Here is a 20,902-nt window from a genome sequence, read left to right on the forward strand (position 1 = left end):
TTTTATTTGTTCTCTTTCTCTTCTATTCTATGGCCACCATCCTTCTACTACAATACTATTTTCCTAGCTTCCTTGACTCTAGTATTCCATTTTCCAAATCTCTTCATCACAAATTCTTATTCCAATTTCGGCATCTTTCATTCACACACACACACAAGAAAACCTTGTCATTTCTATATTAAAAAACTGTATTGTGTTCCAATTCTGATATGAAGCCTAAAGTATTATTTTTGTATTCACAAGAAACCTCTTAGATAAAGGTGTGGATATCATCTTTCACAGTGGCTCCTAGGTATAGCACACTGCAGTAGGACTGAAGTATTTATGATCCCTCAAGCTGTGTTATACCCCAGCACCCCTTTCCTCTTTAGACTTGCTGCTTCTACTCTTTGGTAAATTACAACTTTTCCACATGTAAAACTCCTCTCATCCATACATCCACCAAATGGTCCTTGCTACAGTCTGTCTGTCCTTGAGTCCTTTCAACAAACTTAAGTCATATCTTATTTCTATGCAAAATACTTTTTGCGTGTAAAAAATAAAATAAATATTAAAACTAACACCCCAAAACATGACTGACCCTAATAAAATTAATATATCATTTTTATAATAAAAACAGAAAACCTTAAAAAAAGGATGCCACATACCTATCAGAGTGATAAAAAAAAAATTAGTAAAATGAAAAAAAAAAAAAAAAAGAAAAGCAAATAAACCTGATTTCAGATAATGTATAATCAGGAGATATTCAAGGGAGCCTGAAAGGCTACAAGCAATTCAAGATTGGCATTTGCAAAAAGAAGACAGGACCTGAAGCATGCATGCTGTTAGTTTCAGAGAGGTGTACTAAGAGAAAAGGCTACCCATGAAAGAAAAACAAGAAAAATTACACAGAACCCAGGAAATGATTCTTCTGGAATTCTAAAATTCAGAAGGGGAGAAGCGTGAGAGAACACAGAAAGAAGGAAGAAGCTATTAAAGAAAAAAAAAATTAAATAAGAGACATTATATGAAAAAAAAAAAAACTAGCACAAGGATTAACAACTAAATCCAGAAAAGAGGGGTCAGAAAGAGTTTCTACAGGGGCTAAAGGTCAAGTGCTAGATATTGCTAAGATCAAAGAAAACTCAAATTAAGAAGAACTGATATCTCATGATTAGAACAGTGTCAATCACCTCCGAGGTCCACAAGGGCAGAGGGGAGAAAAGTGTGAACATGGTTAAAGAATGAATGGAGGCAGGATCAACCTCCAAGTTGGCAGCAAGATTCTTAACCATGGATGTACAAACAGCGGCCACACAGCATCTAACAGCAGGAAAAACAGCACTAAGCTAAGACAGTAAATCGTCTTAAACAAACCTTTGTCAGTAACACAGAATAGAGAAAAAGCAAGACTCCAAATTTGTTTCCCCACATTGAATACTGGTCCAAGACAGCATCTTTTAATTCTGATACAGTTCTGAATGATCTTTTTCTGGGGGGAAGAAGAATTAAGTATTAGTATCCTGATTACTCCATTCATAAATGGAAAAATTTTAAATTCTTATTCATTACAACATACACACAGGAGATATTTAGGAAGTATCTTTGAGTTCTAAAAAGAAATTTAGCCCAGGAAAGCAAAACCTATGCTGACAACTCCTACCATTTATAAGCAGTCCACTCAGACAGCCCGAGTCTGGCACCACCTCCTCAGTCTATGCAATTATTTAGACCATGGACTGGCCCTTTTCAAAGAGGGGTCAGCAATAAGAACACTATCATTTAAAGCCTGGAAGTTTCTTCAACAAACATCCGAGGGCCACATTTGTGACTTCTTTTAAAAGAAATTAAAGTTAAATTTCAAAATGCCACCTGTAATTCTGTTAACACAGCAGCCTTCCTTTGATTTTATGATAAAATCTTTAAATGTTCTGATAAAATATGGGCAGTTTTAATGAAAATTACAGGAAGCATATTTTGGCAGATAAATAATCCTAGTATTTGTCTCACTGCAAATGGTTTTACATTCATCCAGAACAAAAAAACATGATAAAATGATTTTTTCACTGATAATGATGAAGAGGTATTTAATTTAGTTTTTTTTTAAAAGTATACTTGGATAGTTAGTTACTTTAGTACTTAGAATTACATACATGTATAAATTGTTTTTAAATTTGAAAGCAAATTAATGCTCAAACCAGGTATTTTAAGCTCATGTTTCAGTAGAGAAGTACTATGTAAGTCTAAGGCCCTTTCCACAGTATGAACAGACTTAAAATGGCAATGGGTTCACAAGGTAAGTATTTTAAATGTTTCAATGTTACTTACTGAATTAATGCATGAAATCGCTCAAAGCCAAGCTCTTCGACAGCCAAGGCAGCTATACATAAAAGACACTTTTCAGCACTACACATGGCAAATAAATGACACAAGATACACACAGCAGGCTGTAAACACTTCACGCAATCAAAACATTCCCTATTTCTACTCCCTTACAATTCTTAGTTTACTCTCAACTTTACAGTAACATGAATTTACAGTTCATCATCTTAGTTACTATGGTTATAGCTGAACTGGATACAGTACTGAGAATATAGAAGGGTTACTAAGTAACCAACATCTCTGTACAATTCAGTTACCGCCAGGAGAACATGCAATGCAAAACAGGAACTACTGCCTGTTTGTCACACATTGTCATGTGTCCCGAACTTTAAAATAATCTCGCAGTTTACAAGGGAAGTAACTATCAGCACTGACCTTTTTCAGTATAAAATCCTTAGGCTCACTGCTCACTTATTAAACAAATGTGTATAAAAGGCACAGCACTGAAACCACAGGTTCAAGGACAGATTTAAGTTTGTTTCCTCCTTTAGTCACACAATCATATACAAGTTTTCAATAACTGTTAAGATTATATTAATAAAGTACAAGTTTTAACATTTTTTAAAGAAATCAAAGAAAGCCTTTAAACCAAAGATGACATTTACTGAGGCTTCACTAAGTGGCGGACGTGCTTGTGAGCACAGGCCTGATCTCACTAGTGGCCACGGCCTCTTCATCTCTGGTTGTAGAAGGAAGCTGAGGTCCACACAAGAACCCTAAGAGCACCAAGCTCTAACCAGCACTGGAAGGTAGACTCGGTCTTGGCTTCCAGAAGATAAAGTCTTTAAAAGACAATCAAAATCCCACTTTCTTGCAATGAGCAATTTCATGAAGCAAATAGTAGTACATCTCACACAAATTTTTACTACTGTTTAAGGAAACGGATTATGAAGTCAGAATTAAAAATTTTTACTTACAATTTAAAATTGCACATTATACTAGTTTTATATAGCCTAATTTTAACTTTCCAATGTTTCAAATGACTTTCTAAAATCTTTAGAAGTCCAAATGGATTAATTTACCTTTTGGTTTATGTGGGAAACAAACTGAAATTGAACCCAAGAATATACTACTACAAACAAATATGCATTATTAAAAAGCAAAAAATATACACACCACAGAAGCCAATGGAATTAATGCTTGTACACAATGTAAAATCAATGAGGGGGAAATACTTCACTTTTAAATTATGAAGGTAAATAATTCTATTTAGCCTCTTTCAAATTATACTATTTTATAATGCCTGCTTATGCTGCACTGGAAAGTTGACATAAAGAGAGTACTTTAAAAAGGCAAGCCAAAATAAATAATGCTTAGTTGCAGAAACGATGGAAAATAAGACATAAGAGGATGAACATAACTGGGAATAAAGAAAAACAGGGAAAACAGATTGTTATATGGAATAAATATTTCAATGTAAGTTCAGTTCACCTGTCAGTATCTAAGATAAATTCTCAAATTTTCAGCTAATAAAATGTTTTAAATCTATCTGAAATTAAAAGTATATTTCAAATATGTTTTATGTCGTGTTTATTTTTACAGTGAAGTATTAAGTAAACTACAAAATTCTACAGCATGTCTTTTTGGAGGGGGAGTCAATATAACACACTCATCTAAGTAATTTAGGCTGATTGCAATGAGGCCCTTCACTCTAGAGCTTTCTAACCCATTAGTACGGCCATGCACCACTTCCTTCACAGTAAGCACATGGATGCACTAAAATCCAAATGAAAATGCTATCAATGAGCTTAAACTCTTTGAATAGTTTAAGTATCTCTCTCTCAAAATTCAGTATCCCACATGGAATTATTAACATGCTTACATGCCATGCAGTAAAATTTACAAAACATTTAAAAATTAGTCTTAAATGATGTTTTATTGTCATCCTTTTGAGTAGTTTCCATTTGTTTTTAAATGTCATAATGAGCTCCAAAATAAATTTTTTGAAAGGCAATGTTCTAAAGGCCTGAAAAGAAACATTACATAACTGTTTTAAGTTTTTAAAATTATTCCTCACAAATGTGTTATTAAAATTTGCCAACCACAAGCCATTCTAATTGCAGAGGTAGGGAAAAATGACAGTGAAAATACTGGGATAGTTCAGCTCTGGGAAGGCAACACTGCCTCACCCACGATTCTCTATGGAGAGTGGTACACATCACACACATTCAAGTGTTTACCTTGTAGCATGAGGCAGCTAAGTTTTGCAAACCCATGTTATACAGAAGGCAGTGAGTACACTGCAGTATGGATGGAATCAGTCACTTATTCAGTCTATGGATTTGGGACTGCTAATTATCAAAAAATACTTTCTAGCAACATTATTCCTCAAAAGCAAATCAGACAAACAACTCGTATCTATTTTCCCTACCACGAGAAGGCTCTAATTTACTAGCTCATTTTGGCAATATTTAAGACACTTTAAGAATGTCCAAGTGTGTAATTTTTTGTTGTTTTGTTTTGTTTTGTTTTTCCAAGACAGGGTTTCTTTGTGTAGCCCTGGCTGTCTTGGAACTAGCTCTGTAGACCAGGCTGGCCTCAAACTCACAGAGATCTGCCTGCCTCTGCCTCCCAAGTGCTGGGACTGAAGGGGTGCACAATTTTTTATGAACAAGAATAGACATTATTTAGATTATTTAAAAGAAAGAAACTACAGTCAAGATATAGAAAACTTAAGACATAAATAAAACAAAACTAAAATTACCTTGGTCTAGATATATATAACAATATCTAAAAAGTTCAGGAGCAAAGAAACAGTGTATAAATAAGAAAACGTCTCCATCTTTGTTCCAGAAAGCAACTAAGTATATCTAAACATTTAATGGCACAAAAAGCCTTCTCATCTAAAGAAGAATAATGCAGACCTAAATCTATGGCATACAGATGTAAATTCTTTAGATTTTTAATATCAAAGTTTTAATGCTCAAAGGAGATTTCATCAAGTAAAAGTTAACTAGAATTATTTTTAAAATGCTTAAAAGATAAATGTAACTCCTTTTTTAAAAATGCATTGTCTTATAGTATTTAAAATAGTGGAAAAGGAAACAAACTATTAAAGATTACTAATTAAACTTAGGATAGAAAAAGTTATAAAAACTTAAACTATTTTCTCTTCAAACTTCTCAGTAGTTTTACTAAAACAGAAGGACCAGAAATGACTTCACAAAATAAAACGTATCTTACAAGAGCGCTCCACTTGGCAGCTAGACTGTGCAGGACTCCCAGCAACACTAGCCGTTTCCTCGGTTGTCCTTCCTCTGAACCATGAAACCAAGCAGTAGGATCCAGGGCTGTCACAAGCACTTTCTAAAATATCACATAAGGTATGACAGAGGAGCTCCTTCTGCTCTTCCTCTAAAAATAATCAAAGTATAAGTTATAATGGTTTGTCTGAAAAAGAAAATCCAGTCATGAAAAATAGTAAGAATGCCCTGGCTTAATAATAAAAATCAAGTGTTTTATAAGAATGAGGAAAACCCATATATAACCAGGAGACTATAAGTTAGAAAAACAATGTGCCTAAAGATTAAAATATTATCACTTTAAATACTGGTATGAGTTAGAAGAATACTAAAAAACGCAGAATTTAACATTATGAGAAATAATATGCTAATTATCTCTGTCTTGAGCACCTGAGTGCTCAGGTTCCCTTTACTGCAGAATCAAGTATAATGAACAACAGGGTCCCTGGAGACCTTTGTTCTCTTCATCTTCTGAATCTAATGTCTGATCAATTTACAGGAATAAGAGCAAGGTTATAAGACACCATTAGCACACAAAAACCACAATCCATTACGATAGCAGAAGCAACCACTGTTATGCTGAACAAACCAGAAGCCACTACACCATTCCATAGCAAGCTGAGCACTGGTGCCTTGGATGGCACAAGCAAGGCCATCTCCTCCAGAACCTGAGTAGCCCTCCTTCTCTCCAGTGGTGCCCCTCTCCAGATGCACTATCACACTCCAACTTCCAAATGAAGGCTGTATGACAAAATCCTCTATCACATTTTATGATAAAAGAGGCTTCCGTCTTTTCTAACGCAAAGTTCTTTATAGTCAGTAACGGTCCCATGCACTTTGCATCACAGCCTTCATGACATTAAGGCAATGCTTTCCAAATTTGTCAAAGTGACTGTATTTTTGAGGAAGAAATGTTTTCTGCAATTAAAAGTCAGGTTAATAACTGACTCTCAGAAAGTTTCCTTACTAAACTTGTGCATTTCATATTGACACTAAGTATATATGACCGGGACACCTTTAACTCTTCAGTTCAAAATTATGAGGAGACTCTATGGTCATGAGTTAGAATGGAAGCTATTATGTTCTTATACACAATACTGGCACTGTAATATCCTTCCTTCTTCTAGAAGTGACTATGAGGCTCACAAGAAACTCTGTAACTAAGGAAAATCTTTGTAAATTGTCAAGTGGAATGAAAATGTTTATTATCAGGCACTATCCTGTACCTATCTAACACAAGCTGCAACACTATGATAGCTTTATCGCAATATAATTACTTTAAGTGTTCCCACTATAATAAAAGATATAGGAGTAAAAAGAGAATGTTGAGTTCCTAGTCAGAGCCCAATAAGGCAAAAAAGAAAAGAAAAAAAAAAAAAGAAATAAGAGAGACAGGGAGGAAGACCAATAACAAACAGGCATGGTGGAGGAAGAATGTAATCCTGGCAATAAGCAGTTAAAGTAGAAGGCTCTTGAGTCTGAAGATAGCCCGGCCTACACAGCAAGTTCCAGGCTAGCCTTGTTATTTATCAAGATCCCATCAAACAAACAAACACCAGAGCATATGGCTATTCTTTATGGGTATATTATCATCTAAAAGTTAAGAGAAACAGCCATTTTAGCAAGAGGCCAAGTGTTTTCCCTTACTTATAATACCATCTTCCTTCTCCTATTAAAAATCTGAAACACACACTAAAACAAAGTCACTGTTTATGAAACTTCCTGAAACATTCAAGAAATGCTACCCCACCAATTGTTTCCTACTGAAGACAATCTTTTTTTAAATTGAATTACTAACAAAAAATGCTGCGTAGCCCAGGTTTAGAAGAGAAGATGAAGGAAAAACTTGAAAGCCAGCTATCATACCTGAGCAATCCCGCCAGGACGACTTCTCAGAGGAAAACAGAAGCTTCTTCAAAAGAAATGCCTTTACACAATTAAAGCAGTGGTTAGAATTCATTGTAGTCACATCTCATGCTGCTCTCTTACTTTTCAAAATGGAAAACGTTAACACCACCTTTCTGTTCTTTTGAGCAGTTTAATTAAAACTTCAAATAGTCTTCCCCCATATTCAAAAGTCAGTATATATAGCTATTCACTTAATATAAACTTTACCCCAGAGTCACAGTTACCCACCTCAGATACATACTTTCTAATAACCAGAGAATTAATTTACATAAATAAATAGCAAGTTAGTGTTCTGTTCACATAGTGAAGGGTTACAGGAACATGTCTACAGTTCTCTTGGATTTCTGGGGTAGGAGACATCTAAATACAACAATGGTTGTTTCCTCTTAGCTCTGATCTGTTATAGAAAGAATACCACTACAGGCCATCTTGGGAAATTAGCAAGACCCTATCTCAAGCTAAAATACAAAAGCACTGTGGATGAGGCTCAGTAGTAGAGCACTTGTATACCATGGTGAGATTATGAGTTAGATGCCCAAGACTATGGAAAGAAAGAAAGAAAGAGTGAGAGGAGGGAAGGGATAACCCAACTATCAATCACTTCTCACAAGAACTCAGTTTCATGATTTGAGTCATCAAGTTATATAATTCGAAAGAAAAGCGAATTGGTCCCTAATCTTTTCTGTCATAGAAAGCTGTGGGATATAGGACAGTGCCTCCTTCAGGTACAGTGCAGTTGACTTGTTTAAATGCAGGCTCTTGGGCTCCACCTGTTGAATATGAATCTGTGTAGGGCAAGTCTAAGAAACACGGGTATTATAGGACTCTTCATAAGCTAGGAGAAAGCAGAATGGAGACTGCTTTTAGTCAGAAGGACCTAAGCTTGAGTCTTGATTAACTACCCTATTAATCAAAAGTGCTAGGACAAACTTTGAAAGATTTCAGTAAGAATTATATAAGAAAATGTATGCAATGGATTCAGCATACTACCTGGCACTTAACAAGCCATCAATTCAAAGAATTTTACCACCCACAACACTAAAGTTCTACTGTACTTAAATAGAAATAAAGCAAACACTATCATCAAATATATACTGTCATCCAAAATCAACATAAATTAACTACCTCATGTCATTATCTTCAGTACAAACTTTGGAGGTAAAGCAGGACACTTATCCCACCACTAATACTACTGCTGTTGGCATATAATATTTCCTTCATTCTTTCCTCATAATTGGCTTTGTAAGAAGGAATTATAATGCTTATATTAAGATGTTCACTTTCTGTTTTTTTTTTTTTTTTTTTTTTTTTTTAAATTTTTTTTTTTATTAATTTTTTTTAGATTTACTTATTTATTATGTATACAGAAGAGGGCACCAGATCTCATCATAGATGGTTGTGAGCCACCATGTGGTTGCTGGGAATTGAACTCAGGACCTCTGGAAGAGCAGTCAGTGCTCTTAACCACTGAGCCATCTCTCCAGCCCCACTTTCTGTTTTTCAAAGAAATTAATAGCCATAATTACTACTTCTATAAAGCTCCTAAGATTTACCTGTTATTTCCTCATTTAAATTTTATTACAATATATTAGGTTGGTTGCAACTTTTGCTACTATAAATGAGTTTCTTCATGAAAACAATGTTTTCCATATGAAGGGTTATTTTTAAAGAGAAACTCACGGAAGTATACTATTACATCAAGACTCTATATTATCATGGCTCTAGCCATCGCCTACACACCTTTGCAGAAGCTTTAGTGAAATCTGTACTAGACATCTATATGCGAGAGTGCCAGCACATCCCACCCATACATGGCTTGACAATATTATATCTAGAGAGTTTCAAAAATAGAAAAGGAAGTAGAATCAAGCTCCAGTTTGATCTTCACTGGCCCACACTCAGCAAATGCCTTTATCCTCTTAATGTCTAGCATCACTCTACCTGTTAACTACTCCATGATGTCATCTTACCACTGGGGATGGAGTGTTTTTCTTATCCAGTTTATACTAATTCCCCATGTAAGACAGACAATATCCTTGCTAATAATGTTTACTGAAACTATTTTTTTCTGAGCGTAAAGTAAACCTTTTCTTAGAGTATTACATTAATATTTGGATTTCTTATGGTTCAAGGATATATTTGGCATATGGTAGGAGATGATCTAAAATCATTTGTCCCTCAAATTGTCATATTGGTGGTATTTATGCAATTCATTTTATTTCACCGTCTATGACAGTTCCTTTATGACAGTATGTGATAAACTCTTGGTAAATTCTTATTTAATAAATGAATTATCTGTTTAATGCTATTCTTATGTACATTTTTTAGAAGAATCATGTTCTAAACTTAATAGTTCAAAAAGGTAACTGTTAATATTTTGACTTACTCTTAACAATTTAATTTTGATATTTAAGCTGAAACACCAATATAAATAAAATAATTGTATTGGTTGAAAATATTGTTATCTTTCTCACACTAAATCAATGCCCCAAAGGTCTGTAACAAGGCGGTCAGGATCTTAATGTTAAAGTTATCCCTTGTTTATTTTTTTATATACATTGACTTTTAAATGCTGTAGCCTATCTTCTACCTAACTATATTTGTGGACCTTCAATCTTATAGTACTATTACTGACCAGAGACTATTTCCAAATCTAACACACATGAAGAGCCTAGGATCTTCAAATTTAAACAAGATTCCTACTGCTACCTGAAATTTGCCTCAGCTACTCAGAAAAATAGATATAATAATAACTAGTAGTAGTATATCATATAGTATTATATAAATAGTATATCTAATCACACAGAATATATAAATGTACTATAGCTATTGTTATACTTAAATTTCCACTCTATATATTTAGCAATTCTGAAGCAAGATTCAAATGTGAAAAAAAAAAGCTTTATTCTTTGAAGAAATAAAAACAAGATGGTTTATAAAGATGTTGGAATAACTCAGTGGAGACTGCTTTTCTTTTTTTTTTTTAACTTTTTTGAGCTTTATTTTATGTGTATGAATGTTTTGTCTGCATTTTTGTATGTGCACCATGTATGTACCTGGGTCCTCCGCAAGAGCAACCAGTGTTTTAAACCGTTGAGCCATCTCTCCATTCCTGAGATGGCTTTTCTTTTAGAGGAACACATTTTTAATTGAGTGATGTTAGCATATGGAGGATAAAGTTGGCGACTGATGTGTTATGTAACCAAGAGTTTAGAAATGTCTCCTTCATGTCCAGTGGGCAAGTTGTATCATTTCTTATTAAACAAACATTTTCAAGTATGAACAGCAATATAAACAGCTATGAGGTTACACTGATTGTTGATTCTAGCAATTTAACAGTTTAGAGCACTAGTCGGTTCTGAAATTCAAAAACATTAACATTTAACACTAATTTAATACTACAAAATGGGCTTCCATCTGTAATTCCTAATCTTCTGAAAATCAGGGTATACCTCTTCTTTTTCCTTGAAAACAGTCAAAATGCTACTCTTGTAAAGATTCACTCATTCTCTGAACTCACTGTTATTTTGGATAGTTACAGCTCCATGCGTTAGAGTGGTTAGACGGCCGTATTGAGTTGTCCTACAGAGTACAGACATCAGAAAACAAACGCAAGTGCTAAGCTTTTGAACATGACCCTTATCTAAGGAGTTGGTAAAGTAGTCTATGTTACCTGAACAGGTGCAATAACAGCACAGGGGCCACCTTCAAACTGTTCTAATGCAGATCCCTCTGATTCACTAAACACAAACCCTAAAAATGAAAGCAAGTAGCAAGGATTAAAAATAATTCCAGTAGCATCTATAAAAGAATTGTTCGGGTACTTAGCTTTGAGATCATGGTTTACAACAGTAAAATATCTACAGTTATCGGAGAGAATGACTCTTCTTTTAAGAGACCAAGAGGACTCTTTGGAAAACGTTATACAACTACTACCTCTCCTCCAAAATATCCCCTCCAACCCTGGCTTGCTTCTCTCTCTCTCTCTCTCTCTCTCTCTCTCTCTCTCTCTCTCTCTCTCTCTCTCTCTCTCTCTCACACACACACACACACACACACACACACACACACACACACACCACACACACACACAATTTCACACCCAGGGACCACTCTACAAAGGCAAAGTGGACTTGAATAGAAGGGCATTAAATTTATTTTTATTTATCTCTTGGTCTGAAGACGAAAATTAGCTCATGCATGCCAAGCACATACTCAACACTAAGCTATACCTCCAACCTCTAAATCTTACTTTTAGATCATTTAATTTGCTTGAAGGAAGACTAGAAATCCAAACACTTTTCCAGACAGTATTTTTGTTGTTGTTCATTTCAATCTTTTTGTTTGTTTGTTAAAAATAATGTAGTTAATAATAGCAGTAGGCTAGGCAGCATTTGCCTACTTCATTTCCATCTTTGGGTCACATTCTGTAATTTAAAAACTAAGTGGCATAATAGATAGCAAGTGTTCACACACTGGCTCTACCTTTTATTTATTTATTTATTTATTTTTATTTATTTTGGTTTTTCAAGACAGGGTTTCTCTGTGTAGCTTTGTGCCTTTCCTGGAACTCACTCTGTAGCCCAAGCTGGCCCCTAACTCACAGATATCCACCTGGCTCTGCCTCCTGAGTACTAGGATTAAAGGTGCTCCACCCCCACCCCGCCTTGGCTCTACCTTATTTTAAATATTTCTAATCAGCATTAACTGATAGCAGCTAAAGTTATGCAGAGGGCCCTGAGACAGAAGTCAGGAGAATCCACTAGAAACTCTGGAAAAAAATCATTTCATCTCCTTGAGCCTCAGTGGTCTTATTTTTAAAATGTTCACTTTCAACTTCAGTGTGCTACAGATCTAGTGAATTTTACTAATGGCTAAATTCAGTAGCCCAGCAAACACACTGGGTTTGTTTATATTTCATACACACTAGATCTTATACCTGCAATTCAGAATATATGCGAGACTGCTACAATCTCTGATAATCCAGCTGAAGAGACATATAAATAGGTAATACTAAAAGACCATGCTAATTTAACAGAAGAATGAAGGACACTGTGGGTGTCCTGGGTGTAGAAAGGAACAACTTACTCAGCCTGAGTCAAATCTTAACAGATGAATTGGGGGTGTGCCTGGGAGCAAGGATAGGCAAATGATATTCAGGCAAAGGAGACATCAGTATTACAAGGCAAAGAGCTGTAAGGGCAGGGAAAGGTGATAGAGCAAAGGGAAATTGAATGCAGCCGAGGGCAGGGTAGGGCAGGCAGAAGCGGCAAACAGGCAGAAGGGACAGAAGAGGAGCACACCAGAGAGACCTGCATGAGCTTGAGGAAGCACTGTGCTTACGGGACTACACAGTTTTCTTCGTTTTTGGAGGATGGAAATAAAAAAGCTCTTTCAAGAGCCCAGTAGAGATGGAACTGACCTAATAAAAGCTACTTTCCTATGGAGAAGAAGAGCTATTTTCAGATGGTACTTCTCAAGTGAAATGAAAGTTTGATTACTATATATAAATGGAGTGTGCCTGACATAGAGAATAGATATAGATACAGAGACATGAGAGTTGCCTCTGAAGTTTCTACAGAAAACATAACATAACAAAACAAGCTGAGGACCTGGAGCTGCCTCAGCAGCTTCTCCTTTAGCCTCTCTTCCAAACAGCATTTAATGTGGATTTCAGAGTTTTTAAAAACGTAAGTGATCCCAGCAAGAGTCCACCCCACACCCTCTTGTTCTTGACCTCTCAGCCCCACACCAGCCATCTCTGTGCAACACCTACCTTTCTCACCTCAGTCTCCTCAGCTCACAGTATGTGCTCACTTTCAATTCCTGGCTGCACCCAGCTCACTCTCTCCCACATCCACTGTTGATTCCTCCAAGCTACTCTTAAAGACTCATCTAATTTTCCAGAGTCACCTAAAATCATGAGCATCAACTCTGAAGAAACTTGGTCTAATTCTCCAGAGTCACCTGAAATCATGAGCATCAACTCTGAAGAAACTTGGTCTCTTGCATTTGGTCCCTCTTGTTTATTCTCAGTCTTACTGGAGCACCTCTTAAATGCCGATGATCCCCAAGGCCTGGCCTCGCAACTATGCATTTTCCTTTCTATTGTGCTCCCTGATAATATGCAGAATTTTATCTGCCCCTAACAATTTCATCTACTTTCTCAACTTCCATTACTGATTATAATCCACAAATATAAACCAGACATGCAGAATCTAAAGTCCTTATGTGGTCCTACACAGTGGACTTGTGTCTCTCTGTTGAGATTCTTCCAGGTCTTCAAACATCCCTGCCTCCACCTCTTCCACCATGCCTTTGTGCATAATGCACATTCTGTCTGAAACACGTGCTAGCCCTTTCTAAAGGAAGTGACTTTTTTTTATGCTTCCTCCTTCCTTTGGGCTCAAGGCTCCAAAACATACCTTGGATGTGTCCATTTCTACCCTGTATCTAGTCTGTCTTATGTTTCAAACTGCTATTCACCTCCTACAACCCCCCACCCCCCCACCCCCCCGCATCTGGCATACTGATAAAAAGTTCCCAACCACATCTTCCAGCTCTTCATCTGCTTAACCCAGGATTGCCCAGAGAATATTTCAGAAACGGAAACAAAGTTTGCTCACAATGCTTAAAATACTTTCTATGGTCTCCCATTGCAAGTAGAATAAAACCTTAACTCCTTTTTCTGGTCTACAGACATGGGAGGATCGATCAATTCAATGGACCTCTATTTTACATTTACTTTGCTTAGCTACAGTGTCCTTATTAATGCTTGCTCTTCTCTCCAGATGAAATGCTTCCTTCTACTCTGCGCTTCATATTTTTCAGGGTTCAATTTAGATGTTAACTCCATAGAGACTTCCTGGCAAACCTGTCTAAGCAGTCTACCATCCCTGAGCAGAAGCAGCATTCATTATAATCTACATGTTAATTTGTTATACAGGTATCATGTCTTTAATTAGTGGCTGTTTTTCACCAAATGCTGTATAGCCACTACTTATTAACCCCTTGCTGAATTTCTGAAAGGGAAGACAATACGGGGTGTTTGGAAAGATGTAAAATAGCCATTACTACCATCTAGAAGTGGGAGATACCGGACCTTAGGGCATGATTTGGGACTATAGATAGCAAATGCAATCATCTGAAACAGGTCAGTTTAAGCGAATGCCAACATGTACTGCAAAGATAATAAAGCTGAGAACACTGAAACTTGGGTAGAGGCTGTGTCAGCAATGCAGGATAACAGCTTAGAAAAACAGGCAAGACAGAAATGCAGCCAGCTGAGGTTCTAGAAAAGAACAATTAGATACAAGAGTAGTCAGCTGTGCCAAATGCTAAGCCATAAAATGCTGGATCAAGCATGCCACTGAAAGTACTACAAAAGAAAACTCAGAGCCAGTGAGAGAACAAGACTTTAAGTGACAGAGGGAGAAACAGCAAATGAAAACTATTTGTTGCACAAGTTTCACAGAAGGAAAAAAGATGACAACATGAAGAATTATTTTGACACTTGATGTTAGCCAAAAGAATGAAGGCCATGAACTAGAAAATGGCACATGCTTTTAATCCCAGCACTTGGGAAGCAGAGGCAGGTGAACTCTGAGTTTGAGCCCAACCTGGGTCTACTCAGTGAGTTCCAGGCAGCCAGGGCTACATGGTGAGACCCTGTCTCAAAACAAACCAACAAACTAACTAAATAAATAAATGGGGGTTGAGTCAATGACTGGTACAGGGAAAAAAGAAATTCAAGACCTACAAGTCATACAAGAGAGCTGAGAAAGCATAGCGTGGCAATAGTGACTACCAACCAGACAGGTTCTCACATATGTCCCCGCCCCACAGACTTTTTATAGGACTAGAAACCGGTGCAAAGGACCCGCCTGAAGTTAAAATAGTTTTCACAATCTGCCAAGACACAATCTGCCACAGTCTTGATAATGCTGTATGCTTTCATGTTGAGTTCCTTAATTTTTAAGAGTATAACAGGATCCTGAGCTCAGAAAACATGAAAGCTGGTGACCTAAGAGATATAAATCTTAGAAGATTTCTAAACAACAAAAGAAAGTGAAGCCACTGACTGGAGTCAAGGGAATGAAGAAAGGTGAGAACTGAGGAAATCTGGATGCTAGTTCTGAAAAGCACAAGGTTAGCTGACAAGGATGAAGAGTAGAAGTGAGGACTCAGCTAAGGTGTAATGACTGTGCTGATGGCAGACATAGGTTTATCCAGCACACAACACACTGGAGTCTATGATAACAAACATGGAGATCTGGAAGTGGTTAAGATGGATGGAAAAAACTTAATGAGGAAAGTGACACCTAAGAGTGCTGGTTATCGCATTAAGACAAGCAAAGTTCAGCTTTAAACTAGGAATGAGAAGCGAAGCCAAGAGTCTGTGCCAAGAGTCAGTAGCCATACCATCCAGAATCCACCAGTCCTCCACCCTCTCTTCTAATAAGCAGGGTCGGGCCTTGTCAGTACTTTGATAAGAGAGGTGACGCTAAGACACCTCCTGTTTGCCCAAGGAGAATAAGGAAGGAACTCTGGTACTGCATGCAAGTGCAGAGAAGCAACAAAGTTCTACCAATCTTTCAGCTCTTATAATAATGAATTAGGAATGGATTTTAGCCTTCCTTAAAAATTCCACCAATATTCAAAGAAGAAGTAAAAACACTATTAAAAATCCTATCGATATAATACAACTATCAAGATCCATGGGTGGTGCTTACAGTTACAATCACATCAGTGAGTTGTTCTTTCTTCTCTCCTTGAATATGAGTTTGTTAATACACAGCTACTTTTATTGTCAAGTGTTTTCCATTCAAATTATTTCCTAGATTTAAAAGAAATTTATCACAAAAGGACAATTTTTCTGATTAAACCTAAAATTACTCATCTAATAACTAATTTGATAGCTACAGTTTTGTAACATATTTCACAGTGAAGACATACTCAGCTTCATGTTTTATAGGGCCTAATTTAAATGTGAGCCATGACCCTTTTTGCAAATTTCCAGGTTTCTATTCTCAAGTCTTGTCTGTACACATTCACATCCCTCCAACCAACTGGATAAGCAAGGCCTCTAAAATCTTAACCAGTGTAAAACCAAGGGCACAAACTTGGTTAGATTACTATAGCTGGTCTGGGCTAAGTCAAATATCTGAATTGAGCCTATTTTTCCTTAGCTAATAATGTTAGAATAGAGATGTTTATCCTCTGCTATCTTGCAGGGCTGTAGCAACAGTTAAATAAGGTTTCAAAAACCTCTACAAGATGACACCATAGTAGAGATATTTCAAACTTTTGAATTAAAGAAACTACATTATATACTTAAAGTACCAAGTAATTAACCTTCTTATGTGTTTGCAAATTATGATTTTTTTAAATTACCTATTAGTTAAGTTATAATTTAGTTATGCTACAGAAAGGAAAACCTAAGTTCAAACTTTGACCCAAATGATCAGGTAATGAATTATTTGTGTGTAGTGTGTAGTGTGTGTGTGTGTGTGTGTGTGTGTGTGTGTGTGTGTGTGCAGCTGTGAGAGGACAATTTGCAGAAGTTGACTCTCTCCAAGCAGGTAGGTTCTGAGGATCAAACTCAGGTGGTCACGCTTAGGTGGCAAGTACCTTTCCTTACTGAGCTATCTTGTTAGTCCATTCTACATTTTTAAATGATCCTTTACTTTTCATAAGTTAAAAATCTCACTTTCTATATTATTTAATAGGGACTGTCCATTATTCCTGAAAAACCCCCAAATCTAATTTTAATCAAATACAGCCGTGCCATATTACAAAAAGACAAAACCCACATTAAGCTGCTATAGTGAGTATCTCTTTTTCCAGTACACCTTCAGGTGAAACGACTAAACAACGTGATGTTTGGAGGAAGGGACAGAGCAGCTCCTGAGCTCCTGAGATCTAAACTGAGTGCAGGAAAACACAGGGCCCAAATGCTTCACAAGAGATGTTTTGGAAAGCTACACTACCCATGAGGAACACTGAGAATGAGAAAAGGCACTGGTCCTTTGCAGGGAGTCTGCCAAACACTGCGTTATGAAATCAACACTGAAAATTGGACTCCTAGCTCGTCAAATGTTCCCACGATCAATACTACTTCTGTCAGACAGAGAAGACGCCAATTTGGGTTCTGATGGGACATGGTCAATCTGCTGGCTTCCTATTGTCTCCAATGCTACTATCCTGATCTGCACCACTTCTCTTCCCAGACTACAGAGACCATCTGATCTTAATCAGTCTCACCATTGTCTCCCCTCAACCACAGCAATCGAATCAACCTTCTAAAAACAGAACCTGTATCTTCTTGCTCCAAAACTTCCAGGGACTTCTGTTTCATTCAGCATGAGGGCCAATGTCCTTATAATGGCTAGAAAGCCTTATATGACGATATTCCTTTGAAAGCGTTTACTCCCCTCCCCTTCGTACTGCCCCTCTGCAGCCACACTGATCTCCTTCCTGTTCCCCGATTAACAGGCGGAGAACATTTGGCACTAAGACTTTTACAGGGGTGGTACCCTCTGTCCGGAACACTTTCTTCAGATGCCTGCAAGACTGGTTCCAGGGACTGCAAGTGTTTCCGGAACTCTCTGTCCCTTCACCTAATAACCACTGCAGGCACCTGATATTTGCTCTACTAGCCCAGGCTTCAGCTGCAAGGGCTAGGGATACCAGTGTGGTTTACAGGAAGAAAAAAGAGTAAGTGGTACTAAGGAACTAGAAAAAGGGGGAAAGAAAAACGTTTTTTAAAAGGTAGGCAAATGAACAGGAGAAAACCAAAACAGAAAACAAGTTTTCAAGCCTGGACTGACAAGATATGGCATGTTTTTTATTCCAGCACCCAGGAGGTCAAGGCAGGTGGATCTCATTGAGTTCAGGGCCAGACAAACTACATGGTGAGGCCTTGTTTCAAAAACAAAATGAAATCCAAATATTTTAGTAAAAGGCTTATTGCCTTTAAACAAAATTGGAGAGAAGGCACAGTGGCTAAAAGCACTAATTGCTTGTGAAGTACACCTGGGTTCAATTCTCAGCATCCATATTCAGGCTCACAGCCATCCATAACTTTGGTTCCAGGGAATCTAATGCCCTCTGCGGGCCTCTTCGGGCACAAAGCATGAATGTGTGCATGAACATACATGGAAGCAAAGCATTCATACACATATATGTTTAAGTAAAAAAAAAAAATCAAATAAATCTTTATATAAGGATTGCTAAAAAACAAAAAAACCTCAAAACATATACTTCTTGAAGTGAAAGGGATTTCCAAAGAATTAACTAAAACAGTCGTATCAACAAAAACTGAACAACTATGTACTACTCTATTGGCTTATTTTAACAAGCAAAGTAAGTTGACAAAAGTAATTTCGTAAATGGAATCTCTCTAGATATAACTTTGTTTTATACTAACCATTTTACACTTGTATCTTATTTTCAGAAGGCTGAGGTTGCAGTTGTCAATTCAATGCAGTTATCGACCACAAAAATCAAGCCGCCTTACTAATGTGCCTTGTGCCTACTTCCATAATCCCAAATGACCACCACAGCAACATTTAGCAATGGCCTCTAAGAGTAATTAATTCTGAGCACCATTAGACTGCCAGAGGAAGTGCTGTGATCCATATTCCTTTTAAAATACCACAAACAGTATCAGACACCGTCTCAAAACCAGGGATGCTTGAGGCCAAGTAACAATTTGTAGCGAGCAACACTGTTTCCATTCAGAGCACCACACCTGACTACAAAATTACAACATAGAACTGCTTTCTGGCATTAGTCACTTGGATCACTACCTCACCTCACCCCGCTCCACCCCCCCCCCAAAAAAAAAAAAAAACAAACACTGATAACATAAAACTGACTCGGAGATGGGAGGTGTAAAGATCCTGACAGGTGGCACCCTTTAGGTGTCACACATTGCAGTCCACCAGGGCCCCTCACCTCTCCACCCCTGCAGCAAGTCAGCCCAGAGCTGCAGAGACACTTGGGCTCTTTGGTAAACACCCTCCTATCCAAATTTTCCCCATTAACAGTCATTTAGAGTAGCTGTTCTCAACCTGTGGGTCTCGACCCCCGGGCCCCGGTGGGTGGGGTGGGGGTGGAGGTGGGGCTTGCATATCAGATATCCTGCAAAGCGCATATTTACATTACGATTCATAGCAGTAAAAAACTAGTTATGAAGTAGCAACGAAATAATTTTATGGTTGGGGATCATCCCATCATGAAGAACTATATTGAAGGATCGCGCATTAGGAAGGGCATGGGTACTAGAACTGAGCTCGGGGTATCCGACAGGCCAGAGCTGAGGCAACCGGGCCTAACGGGGGGTGAGGGGGTACTTGAGGTGCAGGAGCCAGGTTACCATAACCAAGTCCGGGTACCAGAACTGAGTGCGGAGTCCCGACGGGGCCAGACCAGGGGTACAGGGAAAGAGTGCCCCAGGGACTGGAGCTGTGGTGCTAGGACCAAACGCCGGTACAGGGACAGAGTGCGGGGAGCGGAGGGGTCGAGGCTGGGGTCCTGGGACCAAGGGCTGGCGTAAGGAAAGAGCGCGGATACTAGAGGGACTGAAGCTGGGGTACCAAGCCAGAATACAGGGAAGGAGTGAGGGTACCAGAAGAGCTGGAGCTGAGGTACTGAGACCAAGCCGGGACAGAACGTGGGTGCCCAAGTGCCTAGAGCGGGGGTACTGGGACCAAGCACGGGTACTGGTAGAAAAGAGCACTGGGGCCAAGCGCCAGGTACCCGAGGCGGTGGAGCGGGGGTACTGGGGGCGAGCGGGGCGTCTCGGGCCGACTTCCAGAGCCCTGGCGGAGCGGCTGGAACGGTGAGCCCTGTCCCGGTACCTTGCGTCCAGCGGCAGAAGATGGTGTCCGACAGCCCGGGGCTGCTCTTGGTGCCCCAAACCAGCTCCAGCAGCTCTTTGGTCACTTCGGACATGATGGGGACTGGGCAAGAGGGTCTTTGCTTCCCGGACTCCGGCCCCGGAACATAGGGAAGGGGAGAGTCGAGAAAGGGGCGGCGGAACGGCGACCCGGAGGCAGGGCGAGATGAGGGACTCACGCCGCCGGCACAGACCGCGCCTGTCAAGCCCGGCGGAGCCGCAACCTAGAGTTTCCCGTGCCGGAAGTGGCCGGACTTCCGACTTCCTTTAGCTCCGCCCCCCGCGGAGCACCGGGGAATCTCTTCCCCGGAAGCAGGACTGGGTAGAACTTCGGAAGAGCCGGGAGTCTTCGGCCAACTTTGGGAACTGTACGGATTGGGGTGGTTGGACTGTTGGCTTTGCCCTGCCCTGCCAAGGGACTGAGAGAGCCCCTCCTCTCCTGGGCTCTGCTCTACTTTTTGTGGCAGGCTTTGAGGTCGTCGCTCTACTC

The 20,902-nt window shown here is 38.6% G+C and overlaps 1 protein-coding gene across 7 annotated transcripts in view; it reads right to left on the bottom strand.

The window, feature by feature from the left end:
• Mindy3 (MINDY lysine 48 deubiquitinase 3) overlaps positions 1-20,661 on the bottom strand; it is a 71,648-nt gene extending 50,987 nt beyond the window's left edge. For 3 of the 7 annotated variants that reach the window (XR_009379382.1, XM_059263599.1, XM_059263597.1), the window contains exons 1-6: positions 20,375-20,661; positions 11,185-11,264; positions 7,470-7,530; positions 5,545-5,715; positions 2,308-2,359; positions 1,357-1,471 (exon numbers count right to left, since the gene is read on the bottom strand). Coding sequence is in view for 6 of the 7 variants with exons in the window: in XM_059263599.1 (XP_059119582.1) it covers positions 1,357-1,471; positions 2,308-2,359; positions 5,545-5,715; positions 7,470-7,530; positions 11,185-11,264; positions 20,375-20,468 (573 nt within the window). In the remaining variant the exon portion in view is untranslated. Of the gene's footprint in view, positions 1-1,356; positions 1,472-2,307; positions 2,360-5,544; positions 5,716-7,469; positions 7,531-11,184; positions 11,265-17,774; positions 17,972-20,374 lie in introns of those variants that run through there. The other 4 variants (XM_059263598.1, XM_059263600.1, XM_059263601.1 and 1 more) reach the window with 4 other exon arrangements.
• Between the last annotated feature and the right edge of the window lie 241 nt (positions 20,662-20,902).

This window comes from Peromyscus eremicus, chromosome 5 (assembly GCF_949786415.1).
Source record: "Peromyscus eremicus chromosome 5, PerEre_H2_v1, whole genome shotgun sequence".
Lineage (NCBI taxonomy): Eukaryota > Metazoa > Chordata > Mammalia > Rodentia > Cricetidae > Peromyscus > Peromyscus eremicus.